The 19887-nt window shown below is 57.9% G+C and overlaps 1 protein-coding gene across 2 annotated transcripts in view; it reads right to left on the bottom strand.

The window, feature by feature from the left end:
- Positions 1-19887, bottom strand: part of PXN (paxillin) — a 45211-nt gene that overhangs the window by 3042 nt on the left and 22282 nt on the right. The window contains exons 2-14 of one of the 2 annotated variants that reach the window (XM_079943084.1): positions 9362-9588; positions 8955-9070; positions 8419-8555; positions 8123-8324; positions 7152-7287; positions 4869-5732; positions 3417-3692; positions 2871-3185; positions 2129-2230; positions 1700-1870; positions 1405-1578; positions 763-844; positions 474-622 (exon numbers count right to left, since the gene is read on the bottom strand). In XM_079943084.1, the coding sequence (XP_079799210.1) occupies positions 474-622; positions 763-844; positions 1405-1578; positions 1700-1870; positions 2129-2230; positions 2871-3185; positions 3417-3692; positions 4869-5732; positions 7152-7287; positions 8123-8324; positions 8419-8555; positions 8955-9070; positions 9362-9588 (2951 nt within the window). The remainder of the gene's footprint in view (positions 1-473; positions 623-762; positions 845-1404; positions 1579-1699; positions 1871-2128; positions 2231-2870; positions 3186-3416; positions 3693-4868; positions 5733-7151; positions 7288-8122; positions 8325-8418; positions 8556-8954; positions 9071-9361; positions 9589-19887) is intronic. The other variant, XM_079943085.1, reaches the window with a different exon arrangement.

Raw genomic sequence — 19887 nt, 5'->3', positions numbered from 1 at the left:
CCTAGATTCCCATTTGGAGATCCAAAGGCACGCTTAGGTATTAAAGGCTCTGAGAAGTCTGGCAATGAACAGTTTCCCAAACTTATTTGATCAGGGGACACTTACTGGATCTCTAATAACATCTGGGGGACATTACCCCCCAGAATGCAGTCTGGAAACCATTGCCCATTTCCGCTGAGGCTGCTAAATGCTTGCATTATCTCATTTCACTCTCACACACCCTTCTCCCAAACATGACCCGTCTCAGGGCTGCTGCACAGGACCACCTTGCTCTTGGTTTCTGCCAGCCTCAGTACGAGCCCTGGCCCAGGACCTACTGGACTTGAAGGAGTGTACCCCCCCCCGCCTTCTCACCTCATTAATACCCCCAAACAGGGCCTGTAAATCGGATTCAGAAAGCACAGTGAGGTAGGCCCTTCTCTCCCCACTGCCCGCTCTCGGCCCCCTCCAGAGGAGGGCTGGGGGCCCCTTACCCGACACACAAAGCACTCAGGATGCCACAGGGTGTTAAGGGCCGAGATGTAGTTCTCCAGGATGGCTCGGGCACAGCCGCCACACTTGGGGGCGAACATGTCAAAGTAATCCTTCCGGCAGTAGGCCTTGCCGTCTTTCTCGTGGAACCCTGAGGAGGGGGGGTGTGGGGGGCAGATGAGGCCTCCAGAGGAGGAGCCACCCTGACTCCAGCCTCAGCAAGGTCTCCCACCATGCCCCCGCCTCCCCAGTGCTCCGGGCGACAGCGAGTGAGAAGGTACCGGTCAGTACCTTCAGGCCCAAAGAAGGCTCCACACTGGGCACAGAAGAAGTGCTCGGGGTGCCACGTCCGGTCAAGGGCTGTCACCACTTTCTGTGAAAGCAAAGTGTGGGACCAGAGCTGAGCGCTGCCCCACTGGACAGATCCCACAGTTGAGACCCACAGGCAAGGCCGTCCTTCCACCCTGCCCCCAGCCCCAGCAAAGGAAAGAGTATAACACTCCCAAGATGGGGGTCTCTCCCAACTGTGCTCTGAAGACCACTGAGAATTCTGACTTATTGAATGATGTGATATGTCAGGCACACTCTGTCTCCTCTAATCCTCATGTGCAGTTGAGATCATAGGTTCTATTGTGACTCCCATTTTATAAGGGAAGAAACTCAGGCTCAGAGAGGCTAGACGTTTCCCTAACATCACACAGCAGGAGAGTGAGGGAGCCCTCACTTCACTCCATTTACCTGGGCAGGGCTCCTAACCTCTGGGAGTCTCAGCAGAAGGGAATCGGGGATGAGAGGTAGCGCTGCTTAATGTGCATTAGGACGGGCCGTGCATCCGGCCTGAGTGTGAATCCCAGTTTCCAAGCTGTGTGAGCTCGGCCACGTAATGTGACCTCTCTGAGCCTCAGGTGGCACCACCTGCACCCAGGAACTCACATCCAGGATGGGCCCGTTGCAATAGTAGCAGCGTGGAGAGAAGAGGTTGTGATAGTCCTTTTCACAGTAGGGCTGTCCATCCCGCTCAAAGAAGTTCCGGGATCCGATCTCCTCCTGGCAGTGGGTGCAGACAAAGTGCTCTGGGTGCCACGTCTTCCCCATGGCGGTCACGACCTGAGGAGAGAGGCAGGATACGGTTCAGGACGCAGGTCTGCCACAAAGCACCCTCCCAGAGAAGCCAAGGTCCCGTGCCCACCTACCGCTCCCTCCCCTGCCCCACCCACCCCATCATCACCTGCCCCGCGATGGGTTTCTTGCAGGCCCCGCAGACCCCCTTGGCGACTGTGGCGACGCCCAGTTTGTTCAGGTCAGACTGCAGGCTCCCCAGCATGCTGTCAAGCTGGCTCCCAGGCTTTGGGGGCCCTCCCGGGGGAGAGCTGCTCCCTGTCTTCCCCTGGGCCATGAACTGTGGAGAGAGGGGAGAAGGCAGGTGAGGACATCTGGGCCTTGGGGGATGAGGTTCGCAGCACCAGGGGCTCTCCCCTCTCCTGGACAGATGGGCTGAAGGAGGCAGGAAGTGCAGCCCCTCCAGGGGCTTCAGAAGCCCTCAAGGTGGGAGTGGCATCTGCAAGACATTCTGGTGTCAGAGGGGCTCACGGTGGGCCTGACCGAGCCCTGGGAACACATGGCAAGCAGGACATTAAGCCCCAGCCTTGGCACTGACCCCTCCCTCGTCCTGCCCTTCAGGGCTGCTCTGGCTGCCGTTCGGAGGCCAGCCGGCCGCCCAGCACAGCTCTCCGTCCGCTCTTTGTTCCAGGCCCTGGATCTTAGACAGGGGAGGAAACAAGAATAAGAATTTCTTTTTTCTTAATTAAGGAAGAAAGAATAGGAGACCCTGTCATAGGACCATTTCACAAAAAGGACTTTAGGATGAAATGTAAGGATGGATTTTTTTTTCCCCTACTAGCAGTACCAACGTCAGGAGAAAAAGTCTAGAGAAAAACAACCACGAGAGAGAGGCCCAGGGAGAGATGAAGAGGGAGAGAGAGGTAAGCCAACCAAAAGGTGCAGGACTTAGGGAGGGGAGGTGATGGGGCCGGAGAGCAAGGAGGCCTCGCCAGGTACTGGGTCTGGGGCTGAAGGGGGGGATAGGTTTTGGTTTTCCTTCTGGGAATGGCTTCCTCAGATGGAGCCTGGGGCAGGACCGAGGGGCGGCAGGAAGGGGCAGGCAGAGGGGAGGCCCCACGGGGAAGAAAGAGGGCGGCTGATGTCTCGGGGGTGAGAGCATGGACATCAGGTTAAGCGAGGGTCCAGGGTCAAGGCCAGGTCTCAGGAAGGACCATGGTACCATGCAGGGCTTGTGGATGGAGGAACAGAGGGGATGTGTATGTGTGCAGAGTGGGAATACCACTCGAGCATAAGGACAGGGACAGGTAGGGCTGGTGTCAGGGCCCCGGGAGGCCTGCCTGCATCGGGGGGAAGAGTGGGTCCTCATCGGTCTGGCAGCCCATGGACCTCACAGAGTGGGGCGCAGGAGTGGGCGGGGTGGGGCCCTGCACACCGTCTTCCCGTGGCCCCGCCCCAGCACTCTGGACCCCGGGGGGACCTCGAGGAAGAGCCGAGGGCCCCAGGGTGGAGGAGGTGGGCGGGCTGGGCCGGGGAGAAGAGCTGCTGGCCGAGGCGTCTTTGCGATGCTGGAGCAAAGGGCTGGGAGGAGAAGGAGAAGGCAGAACAGAGAAGGTTCTTCTCAGGGGAATGGGAGAGCCAGGAGGGAAGACAACCTGGGAGGAAGAAGAGAGGGAGAGAGATGAAGGCAACGGCGGAGGAAACATCAGCTCAGCAAGTAGGGGCTCCCTGGGGCCCTCCCACTCTGACACCAAGAGTGAGGCTGGCCTCGCAAGGCCACGGGATGCAGAACCCCCCCGCCACATGCCAAACTTCCCCTCTGGCCGCTGCTGGGGAAGAACTGGAGGACCTCCGCCCTGGCCCAGCCCTGGGCAGCTACTCACTACCTTCTCTACCAGCTGCCCCCTAGCCCGCCTCCCACACGGCTGCACAGTGATGACGACGCCCTCGGTCAGCCAGTCCTGGGCAGAGGCCCCCGCGGCCCCCTCGGCCTCCTCCACCTCCGGCTGGATGCCCAGCCGACCCTGCAGCTCCGCGATGAGCCGCTCCTGGGACGGGGTCCTGCTCAGGGTGGCGGGGTCCAGCCGGCGACGAGGGGAGGGCTCCCGGGACATGGGGTGAGCGTGGCCGGTCTCCCGGCTCCTTCTGATCATGGAGCGGATCTGGGGAGGGGGGGGGAGGGAAGCTGTCACAGGCCACTCTGGGCTCAGCAGATGCTGCTCAGTCCACACTCGAGAGCCCCCAGGAGGGGTGGGCAGGACCAAACCACCAGAGAAGAGCCAAGCTGAGCTAGGGTGGAGGCAGGGGGCAGAGCAGACACCCTCCAAGTCAGCCCTGACCTTGGGTAAGACACTTCACTTCCAGGGCCTCAGCTTCTCCATCCTTGAAATGGGGTAACAGTATTTTCTCAGCTGCCTTACAGGGTTATTACAAGAATTATTTGAAAGAATGTAAGTGGACATTCTTGAAAGGGCTTAAGAATTTCCCTTCTTCCCTCCCTCCCTTCCTTTTTTTAATTTGTAGTAGAAAAAATGTGGTCTTTCCTTACAGTAAATCCTTCAACCAGGTTTTTTTTTCCTTGTTTACATTATAACCTACTTGTTTCTAGCACTTTGGTTATTATTATTTATTTTTGGCCGCGCTGCGTGTCATGCGGTATCTTAGTTTCCTGACCAGGGATCAAACCCGTGCCCCCTGCACTGGGAGCGTGCAGTCTTAACCACTGGACTGCCAGGGAAGTCCTGGTTTGGTTATATTTGTTGTTGTTTTATTTTACTTTGTTTTTGAAAAGGGCCTAACATTTTAATCAAGAAGCGAATAACAACCGTTAACGTCAGCCACGGCTTATTGGGGACCGTGTGCTATGTTCTTTCTAAGCACCTTCCAGGCATTACTTCATTTAATCCTCTGGACAGCTCTGGGGGAAATGGTCTATTACCCTCATTTTAAAGAAAACTGAGGCTGGTGCGGGCGTTGCCCAAGGTCACCCAGGGAGCAAGTGTTGGAGGCGTGGTTTGTATTCAGTTCTATCTGGTTCCCAAGCCCATGCTTTTCACCATTCCACACACATCCCATCAGGATGTCAGGGGAAGCTCATCTGAAGGAAAAAGCCTTAATCAAGCAAGAGGCAGGGTGCCACTAAGAGAAATTCCAGGGCCCAGGGAGCTCCGCTGGCCCCACAGAGCCCACTGCCCAGGGCTGGTTGTCAGGGTCTCAGGCCACGGCATCTCGGAATCGGCTGCCCAAGCAAACATGCGCAGAGTGGGAGGCTGCATGCAATTAGCCAGGCGTGGTCCACGTGGGGGCCATGCCTAGCAGCCGTGCGAGCTCACGCCTGCCTGGCCAGAGGTGGAAATCCTCTCCGTGGTGTTGGGTGTGTCCATGACCACAGCCTGTGGAAGTTCTGGCCGTTCCCTCCTGGCCTCTGCAGCGGCTTCGGTGGTGCCCTCTGGCCTCCTGGGGGTCTCGGGTCTCTGGGCTCGCCTGACCAGGCTGCCCCCCGTGGCCGTCTCTCCACCTAACTGCTCCTCCTCAACTGGGGCATGGCATCTGCTCTCTGGCTCCCCTGGCTCTGGCCTTGCCCTCTCCTTCTGCTGTCCACGTGCCTTCGTGAGACTCCAGGTATCCGGTAAGATAGCCTGACGGTCCACGGCCATGGCAGCTGGCTCGATTACTTCCTGGAAGCTGGGCGTAGCTCCCCGGGGGCACTCAGGCCTAAGCGCCTCCAGAGCCCATGGCCACTCCCATGTGGCAGCCACAGCCTCTCCTGGGCACAAAGGGTTGGCTGACAGCACTTGGGGTTCCCCAGCCTCCTGGGAACCTGTGCACCCAGCGTGGGGTAGAGTGTGGCCAGGAGGCACCCTGGAGAGCTCACTCACCAGGCTCGCGTTTGGTGGGTCCCTCCAAACACGAGCCTGGCTCTCTGCACCCGGTGGCCCCAGAGAACTCTCCGTGGAGGGAGACCTTGAGTTGGGGGTGTCAGGCATCTCCCCAAGGCCAGTCAAATCAAGCCAGCTGGGGGTCACATTGCCCTCAGGGCAGAGGACCTCCAGGGTGTGGCCGTGGCCTCGAGGGGAGGGTTTCCTAGGGGGTGGCAGAAATACATAGGGCCCAGGAGGAGGAGGAGAAAGTATGTGGTGTGGGGATGGAGCTGAGCTGGGCAGCAGCCTTGGGGAGCTCAAGGCCACAGCAGAGGAGCTGGTCTAGAGGAGAAAGACAAAAGACAGAGGGGAGAGGAGAGACAGTTGGGAGAGATGAGGAAGGAAGCCCACTGCAAGGGGCAGGCTGGGCCTCAGGGCTCTGAGAGTCCCCGTCTACACTGACAAGACAGTCTACACTGACAAGACCAAGGTGGTGGCGAAGCTGAGGCATGAGGACTGGCCCTGGAAGAAGACCCAGCCCCCAGAAAGGTTTTCCTGGGCTTCATATCCCTGGCTCCCATCAAACCCAGGCGCAGAAAGCAGCCTCTGAGCCATGCCTGTCAGGCACTGCCCCCCCGCCAACCCCAAGTACAGACGAGGGAGAAAAAGCTAAGGTGAGGTGGGTCTCGGGGAGGTCAGCCCAGGCACCAATCAAGGGACAGACAGCCACAGGCAGCTCTCAGCTCTGTCTCTCCCAGACAATCCCAGCTCTCCTACATCCCCCGAGACCTTGCTCCAGGGGCACAGTGAGAACCAGCGCAGCTTCCCAAGGGATCTCAGAAAAGCAGCACAGCCTAAAGGGTGCTGGGGCAGGGCTCCCTCGGGCCAACTCCTGAGTCCAGTGTACTTGCTCCTGACGGTGGCCACTCAGAACCACTGGCACATGAGGGCCACAAGCCCAGGCCGCACCCATCCCCCCCGCCCCGTGAAACCCCAGCCGAAGGGAGGCTTGGAGGCACCAATGGGGCCAAGAGCCGGCTCCCCTCCTCCGATTCCCTAAGTCATGCCCCCGTGGAAGGGTGGAGTCAGCAACTGTTGGCGAGTTCAGTCCCCATCAGTCCCCATCAAAGCACTGCATCCTCTAAATAAAACATCTCGGGTCTGGCAGGCCCGGGGAGGAGATGGGGCGCCTCATGCAGGACTGGCCCAGTAGCCTGACGGGTGAGGTTTCCCAGAGAGAACTTGTGGGGACTCAGAGGCCCGTGGAGGATGGAAGGCGGATGGCAAAAGAGGCCTGTGGATTCAGGAGCCAGAGGCAGAAAGAAAGGATGTGTTGAGGACAGCCAGCCAGCGTGGGAGATGGGGCTCCAGGGCAAATGACCTCTCGGAACAGGATCCCACAAGGCCCAGCAGAGCACCCCCTCCCCTACCAAGAGCAGCCATCGACACAGGGTCCTTTGTCCCAGCCTCCTGATCCCTCGCCTGGGTGGCTGGGAGCTGAGAGCACCCAGGGAGGAAGGAATGTCCTGCTGAGCACGTCCTGCCTTCACAGGCTGAGAGGCAGCTCAGTCCCCATGTGGCCATCCTGGCCCTCCCTCCCCCATATCCTGGCAAGGCCAGGGCACTGCCTGCGGGGTCCCAGGCTCAGGGCGAGGCACCCAAACACGCAGGGGCCAAGGTCCAGCTACTCATGCTGAGGTACAGGAAGGGAAGGATGGGGGTTCTGAGAGGCCAGGGCAGGGAAGAGGGACCTCAGGGCACCTTAAAATCCGACAGCGAGGCCATCAGCTCATCCAGCTCCCTGGTGGCAGAAGAGGCGGAGATGCGTGTCTGCTGCTGGCTGGAGGTGACTCGCTGGGGGCTGCTCATCTCGCCCTGGTTCACAGTGATGGCGGGGCTGCACGCAGGCATGGCATCAGCGGGGACCCCAGAGGCCAGCCCGTGCACCCCCAGCATGTCCCTCCCCTCCCCAGGGGATCAACAACTCAGCTCTGACACTGGGGTCCTGCCACTCCCAACCCCAGGAAAGCCCACCAGCTCCCAGTCTCTCCTGGGGACCCATTGTTGGGAGGGGCTGCTGTCAGCCAGCAAGACAGAGCACTGAGGTGAGCTGATGGCAGAGAGGCAAGGTCAGCTCAAACGGCACTTCTTTCCAAGAAGACCAAGTCCAAGCCTGCCCGTTCAACAAGCCCCAGCATCCTGTGTATCCTCCACAACACTGCACGTACATGTGAAGTTGTTCCAACAACACAGTAACACCAAGGAGAGCTAAGACTCGGTAGACACTTACCATGGGTCCTGCGTGCACGTGCTTTACGTGTGTTATTGGGTCTCACCCCTACTGAGGTAGGTGGTCTTATCCCCCTTATCCCATTTCCCCTTATCCCATTCTACAGATGGGAAAACAAAGGCTTGAGAGACAACACTTAGTAAGTGCACAGCCAAGATGTGAACCCTATTGTGTGGCTCCAAAGCCTGTGCTGACAGCTGCTGGGCTATGGGTGCCCTCAGCGTGCACAGTGTCTGTCCTTCCTGATGGATAGTGGCTCGTTGAAGGCAGGCATGGTGTCTGCGTGACTCGTCACCATCCCCCAAGGCCTGGTGCAGGGCCTGGCAAACAACAGGCACTTCAGAGGGAACGGGTGACACTGGGGATGAGACGGCAGACCCTGGAGCATGGGACGGGCTGGGCGAGACCTTCCCCTGCCTGGGAGGGCCCAGTGGAGACTCACACGGGGCTGGGCACGGAGCTCTCCAGCTCATCCAAGAGACTCTCCACGCTGGGCCGCACGTCCTCCAGGCCCCGGCCTCCGTTCCGCTTGGGCTTCTCTTTGGTCAGTGGCCCAGCTTTGCCCCCCAACGGGCTGTTATTCTCCGGGATGCCGTAGTGGGGGCTCAGAGCCCCAGGCAGTGGGGGGCTTGAGTTGGCCTCATCTTGGGATAAGGGAAGAGAAAAGGTGCTCAGCCCTGAGCCCTGCAGGGATCCAGAGGCCAGCAGGTGGGCCTGGTGGGCCTGACCTAGTCCTACCTGCAGGGTAGCCTGGGGGGTTATGCTGCACGGCGTTCAGCTCCAGCAGCAGGCGGTCGAGTTCAGAAAGGTTGCTGCCCAAGGAGGAGCTCATGACGGTGGGTGAAGGCTCGGCCGACTTCTGCTTGTTGGGGAAGCTTTGAGAGGCAAAGGGAAGACCTTGGTGAGAGACGCTCCCCAGCTCTGGCGGCCCCCAAATCCTCAAGGAGAATAAGGCAGAGGGGATACAGCGTCTCCACCGGCCAGAGGACGGAGAGCGGGGAAGTGATGTGGCAAGAAGAGGGGAGGAAGGAAGTCTTGCTTCAGTTCTTGAACCTTCCTCAACGCAGGGCAATGTGAGAGCCAGCCCAGCTGCTGCACGGTGATGGCAGATAAGGCCACCGGGCCAGGTGAGAGGCCTTCTGCCGTCTAACCCAGTGACCCTTGAGGCAGAATCCCCCTCCCATCCAGTGCTGTGCCGTGCCTGTCCCTGGCCTCAGTGGCCTCTGCCCGTCAATGCGCAGGATTCCCAAGCAGGGGGAGGAGCTGGGCAGTACCTGTACACGTGCTCTTCCTCGCCAGCTCGGGGACACGGAAGGCCGACGCCGTCCTGGGGGTTGGAGGCACTGGAAGTTTTAGCACTGGAGCCGTACACGGGGGACGGGGATGGAGGCTGCAGGAAGGACAGTGCTCAGAGCCTCCCCGGGGAGGAAAAGGAACAGCCCGAGTCACCCCCGGAAGGCTCCTGCTCACAGCCAGTCTCACCAGGGAGTTTCCACACTCTGACCAGGAGACAGGTGATTAACACTTGGTCACTGCCCCCTCACGTGGCGGCGGCGGGTGGGGAGAGCCAGACGCTTCCCGCCTCTTCTCCCTACTTCCCTGATCGCTGGCTCCCCGAGCCACTGCCAGACAAGCTCCTTGTGCCCTGAAGCTGACTTCCGAGGCCCTGTCCCCACCTTACCTGCTGGTGGATGAATCGGGAGGTGCTGGGCTGCCACTGGTCTAAGGGGTCAAGGACCGTGCCATTGAGGGCCTCGCTGGACGGGGGTGGAGGGACAGGGGGTGGCACGGCAATCTCCTGGTATGTGTGGTTTCCTGTTGGGTACGAGTAGGGGGTCTCCTCAGACAAGAACACAGGCCGTTTGGAGATGTGGGAGGTCGTGGACTCCAAGTCTGCCAGCAGGGCGTCTGCAGAGAGAAGGCGTGGGGAGCGGGTAAGAAAATGGATCCTGGGAACGAAGTCTCCAGTGGCAGCGCCCTCCCTGCCTACACCCAAGAGTTAATGACTTCTGAGCACCTGCCCCGCCCATGGGAGAAATGACTAGCCTCAGGTCAGGAAGGTACCAGCCCAGACCAGCCTGGCTAAGAACAGCTCCCAAAGCTCTTCTCCCCAGCCACGAAGAAGGTGCTCTGGAGGTTCCTGGGGCCGCCCTGAGGGCTCTCCTACCTCTGGGAGCCGGGCATCTGCGTTCCCTTCCAACAGGGCTGTGCAGCTGGCTGGCTGGCCAGCCGGGAGTCAGAAGTACCTGCCTGGAACCCGCACTCTGACTCCGCAGGGCAAGGCGGAGAGAATGGGTGGGAGGGGCCCCACGTCATGGGGAGGGGCCTGGGCACTGCCAGGTCCCACTTAATTTCCAAGAGCTTAAGCCCGCTCAGCCCCCAGCCTGGAGGGGCCCCTGGGGTGGTACCCGTCCTCCTGACCAGGTAGAAGTCGAACCTCAGGCTCCAAGCTCCTCCTGAGAGCCTCGGGGCTGCTGTGAGAAGTGTGAGGGACAAGGCTGGTGCAGCGTTCCCGCCCCCACCCCCCGCCCCCGTCAGCAGAGAGGGGCAGGACTGCTCTGTAGGCTGTTTCTGCGGAAGCCTGGCAAGCAGCCTGGCCCCAGAGGCTCCAGGGCCCCACTATTCTGCTTTTAACAGCAGCAAGGGAGCCGAATCAGCCCTCAAGTGCAAGCTTCCATTACCCTGGCACTAGGCAGCCCGCAGGGGGCCCTGCATCTCCCCAGTCCCCAGACAAGAAGGGTACAGCTGGAGGGGTGGGGGCAGGAGCTGCTGATCCTGCCCTCCTGGGACCCTCAACAGCCCCACAGCCTGGCCCCACATGCCATGCCCTCGTTCCTGCTGTGTCACCGACTAGTTCACTCTCCCCCCGCTGCTGGCCTGCTGCAGTGGGGTAACTCGGTCCCTGGCCCTTGTGATAATAACCACCAGAAAGCAATGGCTGGATCATGGCCGTTTACTAGTAACAGGCACTGTGTTGGGCACGTTGCATATGTGATCTCAGTTAATCCTCCTAATACCCCATGAAGTTGGAATTCTCACCCTCCCTTTACAGACGGGGAAACCGGCTTCAAGAGGTGGTGGGACTGGCCCCAAATAACAAAGCCGGTAAGTGACAGGACTGACTCCTCAGAGGCCCCAAACCCCAAAAATCTGCCCTGCAAGAGGCTGCTGTGGTCACAAGATGGTGCCAGATTTAAACAGTACAACTTCCTGAATGACGGGGCCCAAGCTCCGAGAGCTGCCAGTCTGATCCTTCCTGGTGGCCCTGTCCCCAACCCCACCCCTGCTCAAAGGAAGTAAGAAAGAAGCAAGGGCCTCACCCAGCGCCTGGGTCTGTGGGCCCACACCTCCCAGCTACGTGCCCTGATGTCCTACCCCCAAGGCTGGCAGCACCTACCCCAGGCTCCTACCCAGCTGATCAGAAGCTTGTTCCAAGGCCTGGGATGTCTCTGACTTCCAAGGAAGGTCAGTTCCTGCAGCCCCCGACTCCTCCAGGTCCTTTGGAAGAAGCCTGACTTCCTATCTCTAGCAAACCGGAACTAGAGGGAGTCTGTGTCTAGGTAACAGTGGAAAAGGAACCAGTGTCCAGGGCCAATCCCAGTGGCCTCTCCACGGCCACACCTGCTGCCTTGGCTTCACAAGGCGTCCTGGCTTCCTCTGGGCCCAAGCCAGCAGGAGGGGTGGGGTCCCTCCTTCTCCATCATGGGCAGAGCCAGCCCCCAACAAGTGCAAGTCCAGTAGGGGTAACAAGGGCAGCTGCCATGCCTGAATGCCCACCACGTGCTAGGAGTTTCACCTGTGTCACCTCTCTTTCTCCTCACGATACCACTAGCACAGATGGCAAAACTGAGGTTCAGAGAGGCAGAGGCACATCTCCACACTGCCTGAGCTGGCTGAAGTGACACCGCTGGGACCTGAACTCGGGTCTCTCGGGCTCCACTCAATAGAAGACAGATGGTTAAGCTTCCTTGTCAAACCTTCTGAGCCAGGGACACCACCAGCCTCTGCACCAAACACCTTCTCCCACCTCACTCATGACCTGACTGCAAGCCTGGCTTATTGGTTCACGGATGGATTCTGGTTTATGATTTAAACAGGCTCTTTTCAACACAGATACATCTGTTGGTCAAAAGGACCAGTCCTGGGGGATGGAGAAAAAAGATCTGTGGAGTCAAGCCAGACCTGAGTTCAGTCCCAGCTCCTCTATCTACACTACCCACAGCCACAGAGCAAATCACTTAGCTCCCCACCTCACAGCACTGGCGTGAGCTTTATATGGGATAGCAGATGCTATAGTACACGGGAAGCTGCAAACACCACACCTCAGGTGCTTTGTGTAATTCAGAAAAAGATTTTCCTCCAAGGAGGTCAGGTTGGGTTGCAAAGTGCTGACTTCTCCTAAGTCCTCTATGGGTAGGATCTGGGCAAGACAAGAAAAGGGCAACCTTGAAGAGAAAAGCAAAAGCAAAGTAATAAAGTAACATTCAAAGGAAAACATTTGGGGACTTCCCTGGTGGTCCAGTGGTAGAGAATCCACCTTACAATGCAGGGGACGTGGGTTCAATCCCTGGTCAGGGAACTAAGATCCCACATGCCGCAGGGCAATTAAGCCCACGTGCCACAACTACTCAGTTTGTGCGCCTCAACTAGAGAGCCCACGTGCCGCAAACTACAGAGCCCACGCGCCCTGGAGTCTGCGCGCCACAACTAGAGAGAGAAAACCCGCGTGCCGCAACTAGAGAGAAGCCCGCGCGCCACAACGAAAGATCCCGCATGCCTCAACTAAGATCCGACACAGCCAAAAATGAATAAAATAAATAATAAATCTTTTTTAAAACACCCCAAAAACAGAGTGAAACATTTGTGGATGTCAGAGAGCAGAGGCACACCACTGTCCAAACTTGTGTCTGAGTGAGAGTTAGGACGTGCACAGCCACCAGTTCTGCGGTGTAGCTTCCTCCTCTCTCTCCATCCTTGGTCTTTGCTCTGTGATAGACAGGACTTGGTGCCACTGTCCCACCAAACCCCTCACAAGCGCCTCAGGGGAGAGCCAGGAATACAGGAGGCACGGAGGAGTACTCGCTGGCCTCTACTTTGGATTCCTATGGGTGCCGAGGCCTGCTCTCTCCCCAAAGGCTGCAAAATGGTGATGGGCCAAAGTCTCCTTGCAAGCTCAGCAAACTCCTCCCCGGCCTGAGTGAACAGAGGTGGCAGATGGAGTCCACTTGCAGTCCACAGTGGGGGCGGGGGTGGGGGGAAGGTCCTCAGTTTTCAGCTACAGTTACTGCCTGGTGCCAGCTCTGAATACCCTAGGGGCAGGCTCAGGATTCCTTCTACACATATCGCGAAGAAGGTGTCAGAGAAAATGGTGCCGCTGGAACACACCCTCTCTCCCACATGTTTGGAGGATGGCTTCCATACACACAGAAGGAGTAAGCAGTCAGGGCTCACTCATTCAGCCTAAGGAAGGCCTCAGACTTCCTCAGCGTCACTCCACTAAGCTTCTGGGTCCAGGCCTGAGACCACCGGAACAAGTCAGAGCAACTAGGACCACCCTAGTCACCCTGGGGAAAGAGCTCTCTCTGGGGCTTCCCAGCCCCTTGCTGGAGGAAATCACCCTAGATTCTGCAGGCGTTTTGCCTCTCCAGACCAGTGGATGCAGGCTCTGTTACTTCCATCCAAGAAGAGGGAAAGCCCAGGTCTCTGGGAGCCTATCCAGTGTATGTGTGGAGAGGGAGAGTTCTCCTTTCGAAACTGGGAATGGGGGAGTTAATGCAAAGTTTCCAGTCCACCAGAGGCAACCAGCTTGTTGCGCCCTGGCAGCGAAGGGGTGCAGACCGTCCTCCGCTGCCCGCCAGAGGGAGCTATTGGCCCGTCGGCTCTCCGCCACGGGGAGTAACCGAAGGTAACCTCGCGCAATCACGGAATTTTAGAGCCGGGGAAGACCGGGGAGCCCCCAGCCGGCCATGGGTGCACCGGGAAAGTTTCAGTGCCAGGGAATGCCTGACTGAGCTGGAGGGACGGAGCAGGCTGTGAGGAGGCGCACAACGACGCCGGGGGGCCAAGCCTCTGGGCCGTGCCTGCAGCACACATCATCTGAAGGCGTGACTCAAGAGTGACACAAGAGACAGACACATGCCCTAGCTTCTAGTGCCCAGCGGCTGCACCTAAGGAGCCACTCAGAGGGGTTATGGCTTCCACTGAGAGGCTGCCCAGGAGCAAACGGGCGGGTGGGCACAGCGCACGGGGCCAGGACAAGGTGAAAGGCCCTTCCCTGGGCCCCAGCAACCATCGGCCGAGCACAATCCTGAAGACAGGGTCGGGGGTGGGGGGTAGCCGCTGGCTCTGCAGCCCTGAGGGGGTTAAGACTCAGGTGCCCAGGCTCTCTGCGCTGGGAGGGAGGAGACTCGGGGGCCAGTTGGGCTGCATTCCAGGGCAAATGCTGCAGCTGCTCCCCTCATATTCCCAGACCAGCTCAAGCGCCCAGGATGGAGGGCGCCCCAGGCCCCCTCACGTCCCCAACATAGGGGATCTCCGCCAGACTGAGGCCTGGGGGCCTGGGTTGACCCACAGACACACGGCGCCCAATAATAAGTTAAAGAGACTCAACTAACCACCTCCACCTCCACCCCCAACTGGAATATAAAGACAAGTCAAGCCTCTTTCACAAGCCTGGCTTCCTCCTACCCAAGCCCAGCAACTTCTTAGTATGTGATAAAGACTATCAAGATCACAAACCTAGAGCTGGATGGACGCCAAAGAGAGTGAGATAAAGGGCCATCCAGGATCCCTCAAATGTGGCGGGGGGGCGGTTACCAGAGCGATTTCATTCTCCCTCCCAGGCTCTGAGGACATGAGATGTTAGAACTCACACAGGGGAATTCTGAGTCACACAAACTCTGCTCTGTGGCCAAGCTGCTCGTCCAGCTGCTTAACTGCTCTCGTACCTCGGTTTTCCTGTCCGTCCAATGGGAATTCCACCACCTTACTCACAGGAGTAAGGATTACATGAGAGAGTGGATATAAAGTGCCTGCTTTAGCACAGTCCCTGGAATAGAGCACATGCTCAGTAGATGGAGTTCCCTCCCAGAGAGGTGGTTAGCCCTGGAGGGGAAGGAGAAAAGCGCTTCAACATCCTGAAGGCAAAGGATGTTGCAATCCTAGATCGTCAGTTAGGGGCTCCATTCTGGGGAAAACAAGGTCACCATGGAGAAGCCTGCCCAGCAGATCTTCATGATGGGGCAGGTACATGTGGGGCATCATCCCATCCCAGAGTTCACAGGCTCCCCTGCCACACCAGCGCTAGGCCGATCTAAAAGAGGTGGGGTCCTTTGGCCACCAGGAAGACCCCAGCTTGACATGCCTTATATTCTTGATACCTAGCCTAGAAGAGGCCCACAATAAGAACAAGGCTCAGCTCACCCACCTTCTTTCTGCAGGCCAATGTAACTCAGCTTTCGCAGCTCAGGCAGGTGTTTCCTTGGAAGCTGAGAAGCAGAAGGAAGGTGTAGCAAACACTGCCCTGAGAGCTCCAGCACAGCCATAAGGGACTGCCATTGCACAAGGCCTTCCCAGGCCAGGGCCAACTGTCCATTCCCTCCATTTATGGTGAGACCCAGACTCTAACAAAGACAGCAGCAGTTTGGTGAGTCCCTTCCCCACCGGACCTGGAGAAACCCAGCCTTTCAGCCTGCCTACCTTGCTGGGCTCAGAACTTTGGGCAAGAGAGGTTTCGGCCCCCCTGCTGACCACCTGCGCAGGCTTGGTGGCCTCAAGTGTCAGAGCAGAAGCTGCCCAGCCTCCTTACAGCTGCCCAAGCTCAGTACATAAGCAGTGAGCGGGGCTCGGCCCTTCCTAAGGAAGGAGCTGTGTAAACAGCAGGACCGGCTCCCCTCTACGGGGATGGTCTCATCTCGGCCCCTTTGCTGAGACTCTTCCAGATTAGGAAGGAGAGCAGGACGAGAAGACGTGTCTCCCCCTCCCCCAGCCCTGAGCACATGAGCAGTTAGAGCAGAGGTAATCTAATCCAGGGCAGCAGGGCACTTTTACATGGTGAGTAACTCCCCAGGAATGGGGAGCTGGGTATATTTATCCTGATAACTGTCCTGGGAGGAAAGACAGATCTGTGACCAGTAAGGGCCAATCTACAATTTAGGCCAGATCTGCTCTGCACTACCCAGCCCGGGGACCCAGGGCCTGGACACCGACTAGGAACTCAATCTCCTGAAGGGCCTCCCCTGCCAGTTTGGGTTCTTGTCAACCGACTGCCTCCTCTCCAAGAATTAAGGGGCCCTGTCTATCTTGCTTGATGCCATATCCCCTGCAGGTAGAATGAATGGCTGAATGACAGCGGGACTGTGAGGACGAGGAAGATGGGGAAGGAGCCATGAACAGAGAAAGTTGCCAGTGCCAGGATGCTGTGATTCCAGGCCCAGCCTGCTGGGTGCCTGTCATCGGGTCGGGCATCTTCCCTAGCTGTAAAACGGGCAGAACCCAATTTGTTCCCATGCCTGATAGCAAGCTCTGAGGAGGAGATAACATAATTTCGGGTGAAATTTACACAGAACCTTTCTGGAGCTCTTTGGAGTTTGTCTAAATCCAAGATACTGCTATTATCTGAATCCCAGACAGCGAACTGCTCTCCCTAAGGGGATGGAGGAGAAACAATCGATACTGGAGTGTCATTTAAATATTTAATAGCAGTGCCTGGAGGTTATGAAGATGCAGCCACCATTCTCCTTCGCTGACTCATGCCTCACTCAACAGGAACTGCAATTTTACTCTCAGCCCTGAAGGAAGTGTGGGCTGGGGGTGACACAAAGGAAACCAGGGGAGACGGCCAGGAGTCTTCCAAGCTGCTGCTCCGAGAGGTGGGAGGCGGCCCTTTGGAGGAGGCGTTTCTTGCCTGGGCTTCCCACATGCCTTAGGAGGGCGGTTTCCTGTCTGCCCTTCCTTGCAGGGGCTGACACAACATGAGTGTGTAGGCAGGTTGGCTCTCTTCACTGGGTGCCTGGCTGGCGCCCAAGGTCACAGAGCACAGGTAACCAGAGACACGAGAGAATAAAGGCGGAAAGGCAACTCCAGAGGTCACCCCGAGCTCCAGGCAGAAGCCCAACTGTGCCAGGCCCCATCTGCACTGGGCACCCACACAGGACCCCCCAGTGACCAGGCCCTGGGCCACGGCGGCTACCCCATCTGATGGGGCTCCAGCAGGTTAAGCAGCAACAGGTGGGAGAAGCCGCCCAGGTATACTTTGCACACCTCCACCCCCCCAAGATGGGCCCAGCAGCAGGTCCAGGCTGACTGGACAGCGGAGTCTCATTTCTGTTGTAAATAACTCATCTCTGGGTCCGGGATCAGCGGGCCCCACCCTCCTCCAGAGGGCCCAGAACCCAGTGGACGCATTTCATTGGTCAGATTTCATCACCTCCTCGGGTCACCCAGAGACTCTGGACTTTTTTAAGGTCGTGTCTAGGGTCCAACTCCAGGCCCACCCCGCTGGTTCCTTCAAAGGGTAAAACGTGGATTTACATACAAGATAGACAGCATTGAACCCAGGCGGCTCAGGGGCTGGAATTTTTCTCAGCTATTCCGAATCCACCCAATCCATTCCTGCAATCTGGGCTTTGTGGCAAGTCAGTCTGTTGCAGAGCAGGGCGGCTCCGGGGGCCTCTCACCCTGCTAATCATCAACAGAGGTTAGGAGGGGCTTAGAAGTGAGTCATCCGCCCTACAGAGACCCAAACAGAAAGTTCAAAAGTTGGCCTGTTCCAGGAATGAGCTGTAGTCTTTTCCCGATGTTTCTGGATTTCATAGCACTACTTATTACCCCCTCTTGACCAGTCAAGCTCTGACTAATGAACACGGCTCACGGTGGCCACAGGACAGGTCCGTTCTTCCCCATCTCCGGCAGCTAGGCCATTTCCTGACCGCACTCTCTCTTGCCGGCCTTCCCCGGTTCTCCTACAGCACCTGTGATATCCTGCGGCCCTCTTCCAGCTCCCCACATGTCACTGTCACCAAGTACCATCCGTTCTTCCTTCACGGGGCCTCTCCCCTTTACTTGCCTCCCTTTCTGTCACAGGAAGCCAACAACTTAGACCGGCATCCGAATCCACGCTCGGCCCCTTCTCGAACTCGCCGGCAGCGCCTGCCCTGCGCTCCCCCATTCTAACCCTTGCAGCAGACGACAGCAGTGTGAACTTGAAACCTCACCCCTTCTGTGCGCGTCCACTAGACCGCTTGCCCTCTGAGGGCAGGAACCTCCTCCCCCCTTGCTAGATCCACAGCGCGAATACCCTCATGAGCCTCTCGGACAGTGACTGGACGTTTGCCAAGCCAAAGAGAGTCAGAATACTCAAGCCACCATGACCCTCTCTGCCTACAGAACGAGATTGGAACCCCTGGGGTTGGCATTCTGGTCTTGAGCATCTCAGAATACAGCCCCAACTGGCCTTTACCTTCTCGGCCCGCTCACTGCAACCTGCCTTGCTGGCCAAATTGGGCCCCCTCTTCCCTTTCCCCAGCAAAGTGCCTTTATTCACAGCACTGAACATACCTCCCACCCCCATCATCTACAGGGATATCCACACCCCCAGGGGGAGCGTGGAGGCCAGGGGCACAGGTAAACCCAGAACACCTTCTGAGGATCAAACTGACTCAGAAGCAAAAACAAAAAACAAAAAAAAAGCTGACTCAGAAGCAAGAAATTGAAATCACTGCCTTAAATTAAAAGTCTACTTTATGGAGTCAGGTGCAAAATGCAAATGAATTGTAAGATAAGAACTGAGGCTTCAGAGAGACCTTTTTTGTACATGCACATGGGGGCTTAGGTGACATTTAAACAGCCCCACAAAGCCATCCTGTCCATACCATAGATCTGTCTTCCCATGTGACGCTGGGAGCTGGGACAATCACATAGCTCTCTCTATACCCCTCCTGGCATCCCAGCCTGCATGGCAGCGTGGCTGAGTGGAAAGAACGGGCCTTCAAGTAGAGAGGGGGACAGGTTCAAATCCACACCACTCACCAGCCTGGGTGGCAATTCTGGGCTTTAGTTACTCAGATAGCTCATAGAGCACAGGGTGAGTAATCAATGAAAAAGTGTGCGAAAACCACCATGGCTGGGGAGAGCCTCCCAGGCCTCCCGCTGTGACACAAGGAGACACTAGGGGAAAGAAACCCACATCATCGCATCATGGCATCATTGCCGACTTTCATCTCCCTAAGGATGGGAGGGGGAGGAGGCGGAGCCAGGGACTGCGGCCAGGAATCTTGGGAGCTGTGACAGGTCTGTCACTAACTCGGGCCTCCTTGCTGAGCAAACCACTGACCTCATCCCTCTGTTCCTTGGGTTCATTCCAAGTCCTCCTCAGAGAACATCAGCTGAGCCCAGAAGCCTCCAACTCACTCCCTAGCAAGGACAGAGGCGAGAGCGAGAAGTTACAGGGCTCCAACACCCCCCAGCCCCATGCCAGCTCTGCCACCTGCTGGGAAGTCACTGCAGTCTGAGAGCTCTGTGGCATTGAACCTGGCATCTCGGCAATAGAAGGAGCTCAGTCTCTGACCTCCCAGAGCAAGCCCAGGGCAGAGCAGCCTTTGCTCCTGCCACTGAGGCTCCGAGCCCTGCAGAGTGCCACAAAGGAACGTAAAGACAGGGTCGCGTGACCAGAAAGAAGCTCAGACAAGGGGGCATGGGGAGAAACGTGCAGGCCTCACAACCCCATTTTATAGATCAGGACGAAGAGGCTCAGAGATGTCTGATGAGTACGCTCTGCAGCCTGGCAGAGTCCCCCACCCCGACGAGGACAGCTCTGCCTGACTGCAGAGCTCACCCATGTTCTTTCCATGACACCCCACTGGGAGAGGAACATCGCTGTCAGCAGCTGTCCCTCATTCTGCCTGTCACCACTCTCCACACTCTCCATTTCCAAAGCACCAGTCTCCAGAGCCCCTCGAGCAATCCAAGAAGGCTGGCCACTGGGGTGCCCCTCCACCCTGGCCTCTGTTGGGGCCCTTGCTCTGGGCCTCCCTTCTTGTCTTTGCCCCTCAGGCAGGGCCCTGTGCCACAGATGAGCCCCTAGTGGTGGCACGGGGAGCTCCATGTTCTAGGCTAACTTGCTGCCTGGTAGAGTGTTTTCTACCCTGTTGCCCATCCAAACAGCATGATGTAAGATGGGGCTGCCCCAGGCGCTGACCTCCGCCCTCT

Source organism: Stenella coeruleoalba (genome assembly GCF_951394435.1).
Source record: "Stenella coeruleoalba genome assembly, chromosome: 14".
Lineage (NCBI taxonomy): Eukaryota > Metazoa > Chordata > Mammalia > Artiodactyla > Delphinidae > Stenella > Stenella coeruleoalba.
This window is presented reverse-complemented; position numbering and strand designations above follow the sequence as displayed.